This window comes from Anas acuta, chromosome 2, assembly GCF_963932015.1.
Source record: "Anas acuta chromosome 2, bAnaAcu1.1, whole genome shotgun sequence".
NCBI lineage: Eukaryota > Metazoa > Chordata > Aves > Anseriformes > Anatidae > Anas > Anas acuta.
In genome coordinates, this window is record NC_088980.1 from 5,505,894 (window position 1) to 5,523,376 (window position 17,483).

Here is a 17,483-nt window from a genome sequence, read left to right on the forward strand (position 1 = left end):
ATCATCCCGGCCCCAGGCTGCTGCTGGGAACAACAGCCTCTTCTTCCCTGGGAATTTGCTGAGCTTGGTCATCTTCTGGTACAATGCCATGATAAGCACTGCTGCTGCTGTGCTGGAATAAGCTTCAGTCTGCTTGCGAGAGCTGCACAAGAAGAGGTGACTTTATTTTTTTTTCTTCAAAACGTTCTTTTAATTAGAAAATCCAAGCGGCATTTATTTCATAGTTTTGGTCAAACCGACTGGTCTTTGTAGATTGTTTGGGGTTAAAACGAACCAGAAGGTTGGAAACGATTTTGGAATCCTTCTTTTCCCTGAAGGAAATCTCAGATTTCAGCTTCCAGCCTCCATTAAAGCTCTGATCTAACAAGGATGGTTGTCTCCACTGAAGGCAGGTTTCATTTCCCGGCTGTTTTAATTATGTTTTCTAGAATTGACTTTGGACAGCCTAGAAAGCTAATAACATAATAGAACATCTTGCTTGCTGAGCACGTGGCCATTTCTTGCACGAGTGATTGACAAAACCCTGCTAATGTGTGATTTCCACTCGATTTGCTTGGCTCATCTCGTCTCCTGAAACTGAAAAATACATAAGTTAAAGCAGCAGTAACATGTTAAACCTTAATTTTTTTGTGAAGATGTTGCATGGTGATCTCTATGCTGAAAGAGAGGTGCTTCTCCACAGGCCGTGCTGCAGTGGAAGAGCAGAACTGGTGGTTGTGGTGAGGACTGTACAAAGCATATTCGTGGTTTTTTCCTTCCTGCAGTCAGCAAAAGCGAGATGCTCGCAGGGTTCAGACCGCTTGCTCCGAAGAAAATGTGATTCAGATTGAATCACTCTGCAACGGACTGAATCCAACGTGCTGGGACTGCTCTTGTCCTGCACATTGAAGCATTTTGCTCTTATTTAGTAAAGACATCACCGCGGTTGTTGGAGCCGTGTCCTTGGTGCAGCTTAGGGCTGCTGTTGTGCATCAGCTTCTTTGATCTATTTATTGAGGGCGGCTCCTGCAGTTACTTGTAGGGTGTTTTATTGGAAAAAAGCGTTCAGATTACTGCTATACGTGGGAGCAGAGTGATCTGGGGAACTTCTTTCTGCAGAGAAACCTGGAGCAGTGCTAATGTTCGAGGCACAGAAGGGAAGTTGTGCGTGGGCTCCCTACCTGTGCCACGAAGGATGGGTTCCCGATTGGGTTGGCACAAGGCAGGCTCATGTGCCTTTGGGGGAGGAAGCACGTTTCCTTTATGGAGTTAATCGTGCTGGCGTGCGTTTTATCCAGATGTGTGTACAGCACCGGGATAAACACAACTTAAAGCTGCACAAGGAGAGGTCCCAGCTGCACTGCATACGAATCTCTGTATGGTTTTCCTATTTTGCCTAACTCGAGGGGTCATAATACTGCTCCTGCCTGATGGGGAACGCAGGTGGAAGCCTTGCGGTCTTGCCAGAGATGCTCTTGAGAGGAAGTGTTTAAAATAACTGCGTTTTGGTCCCCGGGGGTAGCTCGGAGCTTCTGTCTCTCAAGGAAACGGCACCAGGGGATGGCTGAGCTGTGGGATCCGGTGTTTGCAGCGCACCTCGGGCCGAAACGAGGTCAGCTGGGAAGGGGCAGAACTGAAGGGCTTCCTTTAACAAACCCAAAGCGAGCAGCAATCCAGCCAAGCACAGAGTATCCGGGATATTTAATGTCAGGACCCGAATGCTGACCTCAAACAGGGACAGCTCCTTGCTGCTCTAAATCATCTGTCAGACCAGAGGGTGTGTATCTGACAGCAGAGAGGCTCAATACTTCTGAATTATGTACCACGTTAAATGGGTAAATTAAGTGAACACGTGGAAAACCGGCTTAATGACATTCTGCTGCTGCTGAATCTCACCCGGCCTAAGCTCGTCTTGAACTTAATGCCACTTCCAATTACGGTTTGGGGGAGCTGGCGTCGCAGGGAAGTGTAAATCTCCTGCCTCGGATGGGAGGGTAGCTGGGCGGTATTCTCTAGAGGAGATCCGAAAGCCAAATACGCAGTGAAAGCTTAAATTATAATTTTTTGTTTGCTTTCCTAATTAACAGCCGGAGCGAGGCTGAGCCCTGAATAGCTGCTGTTCAGAGCGTGTCTCCAAAGTGATATTTTTTGGCTTTCATCGTGCAAGGGATGAAAGGAACAGCACGAGGCCCTGTGGAAAAGGCAGAGGAGAAAGCAGAATAGGTTTTATTTTCATGAACCAGGTAACAAGAGCAAATGATCCCCATCACCCCCCCCCAGATCAGCACTGCCTCCTCTCTCAGACTGGCAGCTCTGCAGCCCCATTATGGTTTTGTGTCTTCTGGTGATCCCAAGGACCATTTGAAACCCCAGTGACCCTGTTAACGGGTTAACCACTCCGAAAGCTCCGTGTGAAGCCGTCCTGCAGGGACAGACCCTGGTTGGACACATTTGTGAAGTCCCCCAGGACCTGTGACACTGCGAGGGGTCGCTGCCAGGCTGATTTTATCAGGGTGCCTGCAGCAGGTGACACTCAGGGCACATCGAGGCTCTCCCTGCCTGGGATTGGATTCCTCCGTGGTTTTGGGCTCAGCAGGTACCCAGCAGTTTAATGAATGACCTGAAAATAAAATAAAAAAAAAAAGCAAAAGCACCCCGGGGGTAGGGTTTATTGTTTCAAGGGGCTCGTTGGAGGGAAGTTCAAAGCTTGTCCAAGTGCTGCTCTTTATGGGCAGCTGACAGCCCTATCACGCCGATTAACTGCTGCAAGGTCTCCGTGTCTTTCTCCCTATTTTTATCTCCGAGCTTATCTCCTGCCCTCCTGCCCGTGATTAGCCGTTGTGTAACCGAATATTTCGGTCCAGGTGCAGTGATATATTGCTGGAGTGGTTGTGTGTTGTCAGATTCTCCTCTTGCAGCGTAATGGACGTGATGCTTGTTTTGCTGTTAAAACAAAAAAGCTGAGGAAGTTTTTAGGGTCTCATGCACTCGAAATACTGGCAGGGCGGTGATCCAGCTTTAATTTTTTCACTTCTGTACTGTTTGGGGCGGAGAGAGGTGCAGCAGCCCATTCGATACACTCAGATCAGCTCGTGCTCCAGTACAAAACCATCTTTTATTTTTATTTATTTATTCCTTTTGATTCTTTATTCTTTTTTAAATCAGTTTAGCGAGCACGGGGACAGCAGGGTGCTGTGGCAGCTGTTGCGACGTAGCTTTGAAGAGACCCTGGAAATAATATTCTGGATGTGTCCTTATGGCAGATGTGTTAGTGAAACCAGAAGAAAATTTCACAGCCCCCCTCCAGCCGGGGCTGTAATCTTTTAGGGAGTGTTTCAGCAGTGAAATTTGGAAAGGAAAGACTGGGGGATAACGGGATATGGAGCCTTTCCCCTCTAATTGCCAGGTTGATTTATTTTTAAGTCAGGACACCAGTAATTTGGAAACCAGCTCTTGTTCAGCCGTGGGAAGGGGATTGCCCTGATCCAATTCACAGAGGCTGCCCTCTCCTACAGAAACTTGGCACCTCGGAGGTATGGGACTAATACTGTGTCCCCTGAGGCAGAGGAGTGTTGAGCAAAGGGAGGGGAATGAAGGTTCTGACTCCAGACCGGTGTTTTGCAATCGTTTTATATTCAGGGGAGTGTGCTTTGGTCTCTTCTCCCTGAAAATAAAGGATGGACAGAAGTAACCTTTAGAGGTGGTGGTTACTAAAAGTTTTGCAGCTTGAATTTATAAACTGTTGAGTAGCCAGAGCGATGGAAATGTTATTCTTGTGCCCGTGGGCTCCTCGGTGGGAAAGCAGAAGAAATGCTCTGGATTGCACTCGGTGATTTTCTCCCCCAAATAAACACCTGGCTGGGCAGCACTGCGAGCACAAAGACCGCTGCATCTCCCTGCTGTGCGCACCGCAGTCCTACTGGGGAATATTGTGGGGCTTTGGCAAACCAGCCTGCTCTCCTGGTGGCTGTTTCTTCCACTGCATCATCCAGAAATTCATTGTCTTAAAAAAAAAATATAAAAAAAATCCCTGTGGTTGCAAGGAGAAAATGAGAACCAGATGTAAATCCCAAATCCGCATCCAGCCAGAAACAATAGCTCCCGTGGAGACTGCCTCTATCTGCTTCAAGGAAAACTATCTCAGCCCCGAAGCCTGAAATCTGGCGATCAGAGTTCCTGGGGTGAACGTGGATTTCCTGAGGAAAGCAGGGCCCTGCTGCGGCTCCAGGCTGGTGGCAGCGTGGTTTGAGGGTCCTTTTGCCTGCTTCCGTGGGGACACCAAAAGATGGACACTTGCTGCATGACCCAGGTGCTGCCCCTGGGCTTTGTCACTGCATGCCCTGCCAAAATCACTTTGATTTAGTCTAAAAAAAACCAAAAACACCCAATACAAACAAACTTTTCAGTACAACTGTTAGAAGCTGCGTTAAACGGAGATGGGTTTTTAGGTTTTCTGTCCCCTTTGTTCCATGAAGATAAGAAGTTTGATGCAGAGAGTTCAGGAGGTGGACTCGATGCTCCTTGGGAGTCCTTCCAGCTCAGGTTCTCTGATTTTGGGAAGGAAAGGAGCAGGAGACAGAGCGGGGTGAGCTGTGAAAGGTTCAGCAGCACTTGCAGGTTTGGGGCAGTGAGCCCTACCCGAGCTGCACACTAAACTAGTGTGGTCTCCAGCAGTTCCTGAGTTGTCGGGAGTATTTGGGTTGGACGTGGTTCAGGGCTGGTAATCTTCATTCCTGTCTGCAGCATTAGTTATATCAAATACATAGAGAGGGAGAAAATGTCGCCCTCGCTTACCTTTTGCCTTTGCAGAACCCCAGTGCCTTCATTTCCTCACAGCCACCCTGTTTGCAACATCTCCCGCCTCTGCTTTTATCTGCTGTGGGTTATTGGGAGTAGGTGACCTGGGACAGGCTCTTCAACATCTCTCCAGCAATAGAGTTGTTGTTTAAGTCACTGGTGTTCATCCTTTGTGCAGCAACGTGTCAAGTGAGTAGCACTCTTCAAAAATTTGGCTTTGAATATTGTCCCCTGTGTCATGCAGGAGCTCCCCTGGCCTTCAGCGATCCCAAAAGCTGCATGCGGGGAGAAGCCTTAAGCATTTATTCAGGCTACTCCAGTGTCTTCATTCACGTCTTACGCTAAAGCCTCAGAAATACTTGAATTGACCGAGTTTGTGTGGTAACGTTAAGCATGCTCCAATTTCTGGTGCAGCCTCATGAAATGTTAACTTTAAGCGTTTACTAAATCGAATCACGTCCCATCTTGCGGAGTCCTTATAAGACTTCAAAGCTTAACGCTTTCAAACGCATTCAAGACAAAACCCCCACACGTCTAGGACAACAAACAGGGAATTGCTGGAGAAAAATCATCGTTTTGTGGAAGCGAGGAAAGCATCGCTGAGATGGACTGGCAGCGCTGAGAGGACTGTTTCTACTAAAAGGTGACTTTACAATGGAAACTCACCCCATTTTTAACTGCCTTAACTTTAAAAGTGGGATGAAATAAGGAGATCTTTCCTCTAAAATTGCCTTACTCTGGGTTTTGGAGCAGAAAGTCAAAGGGGCAAGTCTCCTGCCAGCCCTGGGTGTCTCGGATTTCTCCCTTCTCCACCACCTACCGATGCTGGTGGCTTTGTGTGTGTGTAGCTACACACCCTGCATCTCCTCCACGCTGCTGTCCTTCCAGAGGAAGTTGGCTCAGGAAATGGAAGGGCTGAGGAGGTGAATTTATGGGAGAAATCCCAAATCCCCTGTGTTTGTGTGATGCCACCAAACAGCGATGTGCAGCAGGGCAAGTTCTCAGGAGGAAGAAGCAGGGCTGTGGAGGTTTCTGTGGTTAGATCATCTCGGTGCTTGGTGGCAGGGCGAGGTGTAGTGCTTGCACCATTCCTTCATCTTCCTGAAGGAGCCGATCTGTCCTGAAAGACTTTTAAGGTTAGTTTTCTGCCCCTGCACCGAGGAGTGGTTCAGCTTGAACGCTGATGCTGGGCTTCAGGCACGGCAGTGGGAGGCAAAGACCGAGGCAGACAGGATCTGTCACCGCAACACACCTCTGTTTTAACCTTCACACGGCTCGTAAGCACGTGGGAAGAGAAGGAAAACCATCAAAGTTGGCACAGGAGCAAGAGGCGTAAGCTGGACATCATCCTTTGAGATAAAGGCGAGTTGCAGCCGCTGTGATAACGGCGTTTGACACGGCGAGGCAGTAAGTGATGTGGCACTCTTCACCCCACGCTGTCTGCCTTTGTCAGCCTCGTGCTGACTTAGCTCAACGTTTGCTGTCCTGCCTCAGCATCTTGCAAGTCCTCGGAGCTATTCGGCTCGCCGAGATGACAGCCCAGATTTCAGGAACATCTCCGGCAGCTTGCTTCGCTGCACTCCCCCCTGTCTGAGCCGAAGCAGTGACTTAACCTGAAGTGAATCAGGCTTCTGAGTCGTGGCTCCTGGCACCCCAAACCTTGGATTTCAAGCAGCAGCCCACTTCTGCAGCACTGGAGGGGAAAAGTCCTCTTACAGATGCGAATTGGAGGCTTTAAAAATACTTCTAACGTGTATGAGACTTGAAATAAATCCTGGGTTTCCCTACGAGCTCTCAGCCTCCCCGCTGCTGCAGGTGGGTGCAGGGGGGAGCAGGACGCTGCTCTGCCCGCCTTGTGCTGCTGGAAGCCCTCTGGCGTTGGGATATCTTCCCAAATCCACCCCTGCGGAGCTCAGTACCGCACCGTGCAGGTCAGTAATTGCATCTCACCTGGAAGTTTAATACTTCAGGCTCACCCCTGGGGCAGGGCAATATTAGTGAGCGTGGCTTTGCTGAGCAAGAACGGGAGAGCTCTGACTTCCAGCGCTTCCAACACACTTGTCTCAAACGTCTCCTACGTGAAGCTGAACGCGTTGGCTTTGGGGAGCATAAAAATCCTGCTGTGCCAAGCCTCGTTGCCATTTTGCAGCGCTGTCTCGAGTGATAAGGCGCCTCCTGTAACTGTTTGTATCCTGCCTTGCAAGGCAAGGGGAAGAGGTAACGTAGGTAACAGCACTGAAACCAGTCAGGTGGTTGATTGTGGAGAGAGAACGGTGCTCTTTGGTGTATAACACCCCAAATTGCTTTGTGTTTAACAAAGCAGAGAGCCTGTCCTGGAAGCATTTTGCAAATTACTCGGAATAACGTTGGCTGCAGCAATGGGTTGCATCCATAAATGCCGAGTTGCTCATTACCGGTAACAGAAAGCAGTAATTCTTCTATCTCGCACCTTTTTTTTTTTTTTTTTAAATGAAACTTGGCAGGACCAGCCGCGCCTCCTTCATGCCAAATTACGCGCTGCGGAGTTCAGCCCGTGAACGTTTCTGGGTGCAGTTGATGTAAATCACATCCAATGGGCAGATGACTCACGGCCGCGCTGACAGCCAGCACCGCGTCCTAGAGGCACATACAGGCAGCTTAGAAGAGAAGGCACAGTAAGGCTTCATAAACAGGGCTTTTTTTTCCTTTTTCCCCTTCACTTTGCAGTTTTCTTTTTGCTGCTGGGCTGCAGGAGTCCTGGCATGCCACGCTTCGCTCAGGTCCCTTACACAAACTGCATTTTCAGCAGCCTTACATTGCTGTCGCAGTTGTAACTCTTGAAGAAGACTTCTGAGCACAAGCCAAGCGAATCCTTTCTGATTTCCAAACAATATGAAGAGGGTTATTCAAAAAGCAATAACTTGTCATGCTCCGTTGCTTTGCTGGCAAATTCTTCGAAGTCTGTGCTGCGGGGTTGTGCTGTGTACGGCGGGGCTGCGAGCTCGCGGCTGGCTGCTGGAAATGTCATGCTCCATTTCGGGGCAGCAAGTCTGCCTTTAACCCTAACGTCCCTGCAGTGACAACACTGGGACAGTGCCAAGAAGGCAGAGCTGATCGCTAAGGATTTTAAGGGATCGAGCGGGCTTTTCATAGAGGAAACAAGCCCGTTAGGATGTGGTTTACAGCCTAATTTCTTCTCCTGCCTGTTGAAAAATGAAACGGGTTGCATGGAAGTGCTACACTTGCAACTGGAGAGCATCCCCACATTGCCTTCCAGCTCTCTTGTAGCTGGATGCTGATTTTGCTGGATCAGGGATCAATTTTGTTTATACAGCACCAAGTGCCTGTGGCCCAGCCCCAGCCTGGAGGCGTTGATGTGATGCAAGTGAAACCGTAAGGTTGGGTAGCTCTGGGAAGCTGAACCAGTTCAGAATGCAAATGAGGAGGCATTTCTGCCCTGCTGGGAAACCTTTCAAGGCCGAGGTGGTGGAGAATCAGGATTTGCACTGGAGGGAGTCCAAACCCTTCTTCCCTGTTGGCGTGAAGTGCATGGTAAATAAAAACAAAGTCAGGATTTTGGAGAAAGGCTCCTGGAGGCATTAGGAGAGAGGAAGGCAGTAGCAGTGGAGTGGGAACATCCCAAATGATGGGTGCGCTTGTTAAGCTACTGAAAAGAAAACATTCGCTCCAGCTTTCTGTAGCTTCATCTAAAAGGTGATATAATTCCTGCTTCCTGTTTCCAGTTCGGTAATTATGCCGGAGGCACACGGTTTACTCTGAGCCTGTCAGCCCAGGACAGGGGCATTGCCACGCCAGTGGGAACTGCCTTCAGACTCCTGGACTTGGCAGTAACCGTGGCCTGGAGGGACAAAAACGTCTCACATTCAACAGGTGAATTTCTGAGCATCTCCTGGAGAGGATAAACAGGAAACCGCTATTCCTTCTCCCCTCCTCATTGCTTTAAACCTAATTAATTTGTCTTAAGGATGGTTTTAAGGTGCCTAATTGGAGGGTCCCCACGTGCTGCTGCCTGATGGTCTGCTGTGGCTGCAGCTCCCAGCTGTGGGAGGAGAATGTGGAAAATAGGCAGATCTCGGGGTGACCAGCAGGGATTTCTTTTAGGTTTGGTTATTCCCGTGGCACCGTCACATCTCCTTACTGCTTTGAAGCCCCTTCTTCTTTTTAAATCAGCTCTGGGAGGCTGGCTCCCCATACAACCTCAGTGTTTCCCTGCATTTCTATCTACGTTTTCTTCATCATTAAATCAAGTATTTTTCCTCTCCTTTTACACTTGTGCCTCAGCTATGAATTAGGCCCCTCGGATGGTCCCTGCTGGCAGGAGGTGTGCGTTTGGCAGGGCTTGAAATGCTGCTTTGAAGGCTGAAGTCAGCTCGCAGCGCTGCTTTGCTGTTAAAACCGTCTTCTCTGGCCCTTACGGAGAGGAATTTTTATTCCCTTTTGTCCTGCTCCGTGCCGGGGGAGACTCTCCCCATGCCAATATCTTCCTCTGGATATTGGGAGGAACCGAGCAGGCCCAAATGGTGGAGAGGATGTGTTGAAAATTACCCTGGCAGCAGCCTGGGCATCCTCGGACGCCAGGAAGGAGGAGACCTCGGGGATGCTTCGGCCAGGCCATCGTGCCAGCTCTGCGCTCATGGTGCACGAGGGAGGAGAGAAAAATAACTCCTGCTTTTTTCTGCGCAAGGATTTGGGATATTTGTAGGAGGTGGGGGGAGAATGTGCTTTTTTTAATTATTTTTTTCCATTTTTTCCCCCTCCTTTCTCTGTGCAGATTAATGCGAGGTGTGTGGTGAAATGTTATTTCGCTGCTGCCTCCGTTCCCCAGGCAGGTGCTTTGCTCGCAGCCCTCCCGGTGTGTGTCCACACAGGGTCTGCGTGCTTTGGGTGCAAAGTTAGAGGCCGTGTAGGTGCTGAAGGTATAAAGCTGCTTCACTCGGCTTGGACTGCCTCCTGTAAGGCCAGAACCAGGTGCTGCTTCCAGAAAAATAGCTAAATCAAGAACCTGGGACAAACCACTTGGTTTGCTGGATTTTTTTTTGTGTTAGGGAACTTTCTGTTAATTTTTTTTTCCACTTTCTTTGTATCCATAGCTCTTAAAATGCTCCTAGCTATAAATAACGAGGAGACCACTTAACGTCTGCTGAAGTTACAGCTGGTGCTAAGTGCCTGCTGCTTCTGCGGGACTCGAAGCGAGAGGTGCTAATGCAGGAGAAATAACGAAGTTGGATGACATTTTTGTTGGGTGAAGGACAGGTTTAATGAGTTCCACTTAACCGCTGCTTTATCTTTCCGCAGGGATGTGAAAGCAGGAAATATTCTTCTCGGAGAAGATGGCTCGGTGCAAATTGCAGGTAACTTTTTCCTAATCGCTCTGAAAAAGCTTTGGGCATAGCCGTGTGTCTGAAGAAATGGTTGAATGGGCAAACCTACGTGGAGATGTTAGCTTCAAGAAGCCTCACAGTTGGTTTATTTTTAATAGAATAAGAATTTTGCATGTTGATATCTTAAACTACTGATTTTTGGTGTAATGAGTGCCAGCGTGATTAAATCCTTTGGCTGGTGGGGCAAAGTGAACATCCTGGAAGCAGCCACGCGGGGAGCTCAGCTGCCGGATCCGGGGACAGAGCTGAGGTGTGAAACCCCCTGGTGTGTGTCTGCGCCTGGACCTTGGTACGAGGGGCATGGATTTTCCACTAGGAGGCAGGATTGGTTGCGCAGCGAAGTTTTTGAAGGGTATTTTAAGGTTTTCCCATAATGGGGCCAAGATTTAGGGTTTGGAATCATACAGAATGCTAGGTTATATGCAGGGAGAGGCTGTAAATAGCTGTTGCATTAGAGCAATGCCCTGTTATTCCAGCGTTTCGGCCAGCCCAGGAGAAAGCTTCTTGTGTTTCTCTTCCACAAGGGTGCCAGGGCATGACTGTTTAATTAAGGTTTTTATTAAGGTGCTAGGTGCCTTTTCGTGTATTTTTGTCCTCTGAATAATGTTTAGTTGATGGATAATTTTAAGGCTGACTTAAATACTCTCATAAAACCTCTTGCTTAGCCTTTGTGAATTTTAAAGGGTTTCATTTATTCGGGATTTGGGGATGTTCCCCTGAACCGAGCTGTCTACTGGTGGTTTATATGCGCAACGCTTAAATGATGAAATCCTTCTCTCTGCATATTCTGCGAAAGCAACCCAGCGAGATGTGCAAAGTTCCCTTTTTGAAATTTTTGCTCTGCATAAACATGCACGAGGAGTTATTCTGTAATCTTCCCTGCCACCAAGTAGGAAAACTGAACTCCACCGAGGTCAACAAGTTCGTGGCAGCGCCAGGAAACGCTTCAAGTTCTGTGACAGCAGCCGATGGCTTGAAAGAAACAAAAATAAATGAATGGCCGAACGCTAGAGAGGAGCCTGACGTGGGCAAACCGTGAACATTTTTTTTCTGTGGGAATTTCTAACACGTCAGCTTCCTTTCCTCCTGACCCAGGATGAAATAGCAAAGATTCTCGTGGATTTTTTTGAGGAGGGGAAAAAAAAATGCTGGGAGCAAGCCAGCCCAAATAAAAGGGAGTTTTGTTTCGACATGATCAAAGCACCTGCCTTTGACAAGCTCAATGCAATTTATGAATAATTTGGTGGCTAATTGGCTGCCTCAATTATCATCCGGATGACATCACCGCATTCCCATGGAAGGAATGTATTGAAGTTTCGCTGGAAAGTTACACCACCGGGGGAGAAAAAAAAACTTGATCAGCTGTGGAACGAAGCCTGAGGTTAAGAGTAAATGGGGCACCTCCCTTGGAGGCGCTGGCCTGCTGTACGTAAAAAATGCAAATAGTTTAGTAGGAAAAAATGACTTCAGCGCTTTATAATGGATCCTTTCCCTTTTGTTCCTGTATCAAAGCTGCCCAAAGCTACCCGGAGTAGTGGGGAGAAGTTCTCCTTTAGTGTTTGGCCTTTGCACGCTCCTGTTCCTGCGTGCTCGCTGCTGCTTGACACAATTTGTGTCTGAAGAAATGCGCATCCTAAATGTAAGGAATGCAAATCCTAAACTGCAAATCCTTTGAAACCAAAGAGCTGCTTTTAGGAAGGTTCATAGAAACCGCCTGACCCGTGATGGAGGAAACCCCGCTGCTGGACTGTGCCACCACAACACGGCGGTGATTTTATTTCATGTAAGGCACGCTGGGGAGCCTTCCCCGCACACGATTCATGGCAGCAATCTTGCTGCAGTGTTACACAATTCTGTTTGTGCTCCCTGGAAGCTAAAAGCCTCCTTTGCTGATACAGGCTGGTAAGAAGCGAGAAGAAGCGAGGTGATGAAGGTGTGCCTGACTTCGCTCAGGTCCTGCTTGCACTTCTGAGCTGAGGGATGCACTTTGGCTCTGAAACCACTTCAGCAGCGCTGGGAGGTTGTGGCTGGTGCAGGCAGTGTGCTGGAGGAGCAATCTCTCAGTTCAGAGGCGTTTGCTACAAGTGCGAGTTCTAAAAATTCCTCTAATGGCCTGCACAAACACCCAGCTCAAAACTCCTCCCCGGCTCCTAGGACTTGGTATTTTTATTCATGACTATTTTTAACTCTGCTCCTTTTCAAAATGTGCAGCCACTGAACCAGGGCATAAAACTGCCTGCAGCAGGTACCGCTGCCCACCCAGACCTGAGCTAAAGCTGCTCCCTTATCCGAAATCACTTCTTTTTGATTTTTTTTTTCCAAGGGCACTGCTTTGGGCTTGTGGCTTGGCACCAAGCTTTTGGAGCCTGTTACGATCCCGAGCGTATCGCTTTCTCGGCTTGGAGTGTTTCCTCGCCCGCTGAATTAATCTGTCCTCTCACGAGCTGGGCTTTTCTTTCCCAGATATCATTGTTCTGGGCCGCGCTGGCGGTGCTTGCAATGTAAATGGAGATAGCTGCGTGCTTTTGTGCTCCATGGCAATTACTGTATTATTTTTTTTTAATCAGAACACAAAACCTCTGTGCCCTGGCATTTACTGGCTCCGCGGAGTCTAAAGGCTCGCGTGGGTAAAAACATTCCTGCCGACACAAACTGCATCGCTTCCAGTCCTGCAGCGTAAAGCAGGAGGCTTCCTCTCCCAGCCAGGAAGGTTTCATAGTCGTGAGCTTATTGAGCTGTGCAGGTCCTGTGGGTTATTGCGAGACAGAGCAACAGGCTCGTGGTAGCCTGGGACGGATGGGAGAGGAGGCACGCTCTGCCAAGGTGCAGGTGAGAACCACGCAGGCGTCATGTTAGCATCCTGCTGAGCCTGGAAGCAAAACAATTCCTTTTTTCCTGATTTTAGTCCCTGGGATGTCCAACGATACCATCAAATACTCGCTCACCTGCAATTTCCAGGCGTTGCCTGGTGGCTGGAGGAGATGGAGATCTCACAAAGTCGTCGGGGACTCGCTAATTGATGCCGGGCAAGCTGCCGAACCCCCTCTCGCTTTATCTATTTATAAAACGGGGATACTTCAGGCCAGGCGAAACTTGTGTAACTGAATTTGTGTAACTTTCCACCCAGCCATGCCAACTTGTCACCAGTTCGCCCTGTTCCTGACTGCTCCTAATTCACGGGACTAAAATAGTGCCCTGCATAAACACCGCGCGGCCACGCAGGCACTGCCATTCCCCCACTTCAGCTTAGGAAATCGCAGCTTCGGGAGATGAAATCGGGAGCTAACTCGGGGAGAGGAGCGCTGCTTGCAGGGCTGGCTCCAGCCCCCAGCGGCTGCTCCAGCACTCACACCTCCCAGCCTCTTCCGCGGTTCAAAAAAGGCAAAAAAAGGGTTTTCTGAGTGGCTGGGGAGGAGTTTTGGTGCCTGCCCTGCAGCAGCGTGATGTGAGGTAACCCGTGCTTCGTGTTGCGTGTCCTAGTGGGGTTTCCTGAAGAGATGTTTCAACAATCAAGCAACGTAACCGCTTGTGAACTCCTCCAAGGGCGACATCTTCATGGGCTTCCTCACCCCTCTGGCGTAGCTTCATTAACCTTCGTTAACCAGCTCGCTTTCAGAAGCGATTTGTGCGTTTACTTCAAGAGATTTCATTAATTGTGTATGTACCCTGCCCTGATTGCAAGAGGACTAAACTGATGGTGGTGCATATAAAGATAAAGCTGTCGTCGATTAGAAATGTGTGTGAGCGGAGAGCTCTGCCTGCCAAAGGAGAATTTGGGTGAGAAAAAAGCCCTTAGGGCAGTGAGAAGGGCTCGCAGCAAGCTCACAGCCCTGGACTTGAGGTGAGGCCCTGTCCCGGGCTGCCCAGAGGAGCTGTGGCTGCCCCAGCCCTGGCAGTGCCCAAGGCCAGGCTGGATGGGGCTGGGGGCAGCCTGGGCTGGTGGGAGGGGGCCCTGCCCATGGCAGGGGGTGGGATTAGATGGGCTTTGAGCCCCCTGCCAACCCAAAGCACTCTGTGATTCTGTATTTACAGATCCAACAGCACCATACCACCATGTAGTCTTCAAAGGAAACTAAGCTTGTTACCCTTCCCTAATCTTCTTTCCTCTGCTGTCTCACCAACCTGCTGCGTTCCCTGCAGCAAATTGCCATTCACCACTGCCTGCATCGTCTTCTCCTCGGGCTTTGTTCGCTGTCAGCGCTCGAACAGCCTGAGCTTTGCAGAAGAGCAGCCCTCAGTACCACTGCAGCGAGTTTTGACGTGCGAGGAGCAAGGTGCTCAGTGCAAGAGACGCTTGGTGCTGTCTTCTGAGGGCTTTTTATTTCTTGCTCGAGGAAGCGCAGCATCTTGGTTGTCCGAGTTTAAAATCAGAGCTGAGTTGTTTGCACTCAAGGTTGGTTTATGCTGTTCTGCACCCAGAGGTTGCTGTTTTAGGGTCTGATTTAAACCCAGCCAGCTCTCGGGAGCCTTTCGGATCTCAGTAGGCTCCTGGTTAGTGCCCAGTGGCTTTTTTTCCCTGGTGGTATAGCTAGATACAGTAGCAGGTATATTGATTTAAGAATTAAGCTAATATTAAAATAGGAGTTGTCCCAGGCTGACTTCTTTTTTGTGGAGTTATGACCACGTGCAGTTTCTACTGCAAAAGGCAAAATTTGCCAGATTTCGGCATATTTCTGCCCTATTTCATTGCACGTTTCTCTGGCTTAGCCTTCGGGAGGGAAGTGTCACAGGGGCAGCCCCCAGGAATCCAGGAGCTTAGGCAGAGGGAGGAGACGCAGATCACATCAACTGCCCAGAAGTGAGGGCTGAACCCCAACTCGTGGTCAGGGTTTTATTTTATTGCTTCCCAGATATTTCCTGAGAGCAAACGCCCGCTTATCTTAATAGCTGGGGCTTGGATAAAGGCAGCGAGGTGACATTTGAGAAAGCTGCTTCAAAGGCATTCCTTACGGCCGGGTAGCCCGGGCTGCTCGTGCCAGCTTCAGCCCACTGCAAATGAGGGGAATTGATTGGGAAAACACTGAATAAATCAACCGTGTAATGGAATACGATTTCATTCCTTTTAAGCTTTCTGCAGACCTCAGCTGGCAGACGGTAGGGGCGCGATTCCAGCCTGGAGGTTAGGAACTCAGCCTCGTGTTTGCTGTGAAACGCGGTGAGCGCCGCGTGGTTTTGCTGCTTTTGCTCTGAGTGGCATTTCCTTTACCCTCAGAATGAAGCCGAGGTAAGATAACATCCACCAGCCCATCACAACAGCATGCTGATGGCACCCGGACAAGTTTCTAGGAGCATTATCTTTATTTAAAATAACTCCTGATTGTTCTTGTGTTCAGAACAATAGGTCTTGCGAGGCTGCCCATAATAAAGGGTAAAGTGCACGTAATTTTACTCCGGGCTTTTCTGGAAGCCCTTTCAGTTTCTAAGAAAAGCAGGGATGAGATGCACGCGTGGAAAAAGCCAAAGCACTGTTGCAGGAAGCAGATCTTGTGGCTTTCCAGAGAAATAAAGGTCGCAGTGCCTCCAGCCATAGATGTTCGGATAGACAACGCTACAGATTCCAGGCTAGCAGCACTATGGGATGCCTCCAGGAAGAGGGAATGGGACAGAAAGGCACATCTGGAAGAAGCCAGACCCTAATTGGAGGCATTTGGTGTAAACACAGGATTTTAGCCCTGCCGTTTCAGTGCAACCTCCTGCTCGTCAATGCAAACCTTCAATTATTGATGGTTGGTTTCTCCGTTCGTGTCTGTGGAAGCCTCTAACCCAGGGGAGCTGGAAGCTCTCGGCATGGTGTTATTCCCAGGGGTGATTTCCTTTCTCAGTACTGAGAGGTCGGTGACACTGCTGCTGTGGGGCAGGGGGAAGCTCGGCCCTCTTCTCACGTGGCTGCTGTTGCTGGCAGATCTGCAAAAGGCATCTTTTGTAGCAGCTGATTTCTCAGTTGCAGTTATCTGTCAGTGGCTGAGCTGTGTTTTCAAACCCAAATAACGTTCTGGTGTTACGTAAAATAACCCCTGGAGTTCAGGCTCACCCTCCAAGCCTGTCATCAACCTCAAAAACGGCATCGAAGATCGTGATTGCTTTTAAAAATTAAAAATAGAAACAGGGGAAAGGGAGTAAAACTCCGTTGTAGAGACCAGTTGTAGGTCTGTAATTCTGCGAGGCATAAGCGGTGTTGTTTAGAGCGAGTCGGGAGGAAATACTTTTGGTTTGTGTTTAGTTCCCCTGTCACCTGACTGATTTTATTTGTATTCAAAGGAAAGTCTCCTGAGTGGCCTGGTTGCCAACTCTTTTGTAATGCTTAATTCTGAACAAACATCTCGTATCCTATTGCTGGCCCTGCACCCCCCTGCTGCTGTTTGCAGCTCTGCTTTTCCACATCAGTCTTAACTGGGAAAGCATCGGCGTCGCTGTTGTCATATAGAAGAGTGATTTGTGCTTTTGTTGTAAAAGAAATAATTTTGGGTGAATGCACAGTGCATCTTCAAGCATCCTGCAGCTTGTGGAAAATGCTTCAAGCGAGGGAACCCTGTGCAGGGTGTCTGCAAGGCATCCCCTGTGAGGCTCAGGCATGGTAAGCAGTCAGAACCTGTCCTGCTGAAGCACCGAGCATCTCTGTGATGGAAGATTACCGAGCAAAGCACGTTCTGCTAACAGGAGATCCCAAATGAGGGACTGAGTGATGCCTCCACCCTGCAGGATGCTGTTGTGGCACTCAAATGTTACAAACTCCGGGAGATTTTTATGCATGGACTTCTTTTGCTCAGAAAACCCTTGCTGTAAATATCAGTAAGACGCTAACGAGGCTCAATAATTTGTTACATACGTACAGAAATGCAAATAAAGGCTGTCAGAGGCAGGTTTGTGCCCCAGCAGGCCTGCCAGGAGAGCGAGGGTGGGCTGAGATGTCCAGTGGGCTGTGATGGAAAGTGGAATTTTCCTCTCCGCCAGCCAGCCCCAAAACATTTTGCTCTCCCCAGTAATTGGATGGTCAGCTGCAGAGTATTCATTAGGAAACTCCTCATGCATGGTCTGCTGCTTGATAGGTGGCTGGGAATAAGCCCTTCAGCTTGCTTGGGATGTGTTCTTAACCAAATCTCGTTTGTTTGCTTTTCAGACTTCGGCGTCAGCGCGTTTTTGGCCACCGGTGGCGACATTACGAGAAATAAAGTCAGGAAAACCTTTGTGGGCACACCTTGCTGGATGGCACCAGAAGTGATGGAACAGGTGAAGCGTTTTTCCTAGCATCCTTTTAGCCCATCTGCACGTGGAATTCCCTGTTGTTCACAACAGCCATGCTTACTTCAACTTAAAATGCTAATTTTG

At 49.0% G+C, this 17,483-nt stretch overlaps 1 protein-coding gene across 1 annotated transcript in view; it reads left to right on the forward strand.

The window, feature by feature from the left end:
- The window catches only part of OXSR1 (oxidative stress responsive kinase 1), a 65,616-nt gene that overhangs the window by 24,927 nt on the left and 23,206 nt on the right, over positions 1-17,483 (forward strand). Inside the window, exons 5-6 of the mRNA XM_068673350.1 lie at positions 10,072-10,127; positions 17,275-17,384. Coding sequence (XP_068529451.1) covers positions 10,072-10,127; positions 17,275-17,384 — 166 coding nt within the window. The remainder of the gene's footprint in view (positions 1-10,071; positions 10,128-17,274; positions 17,385-17,483) is intronic.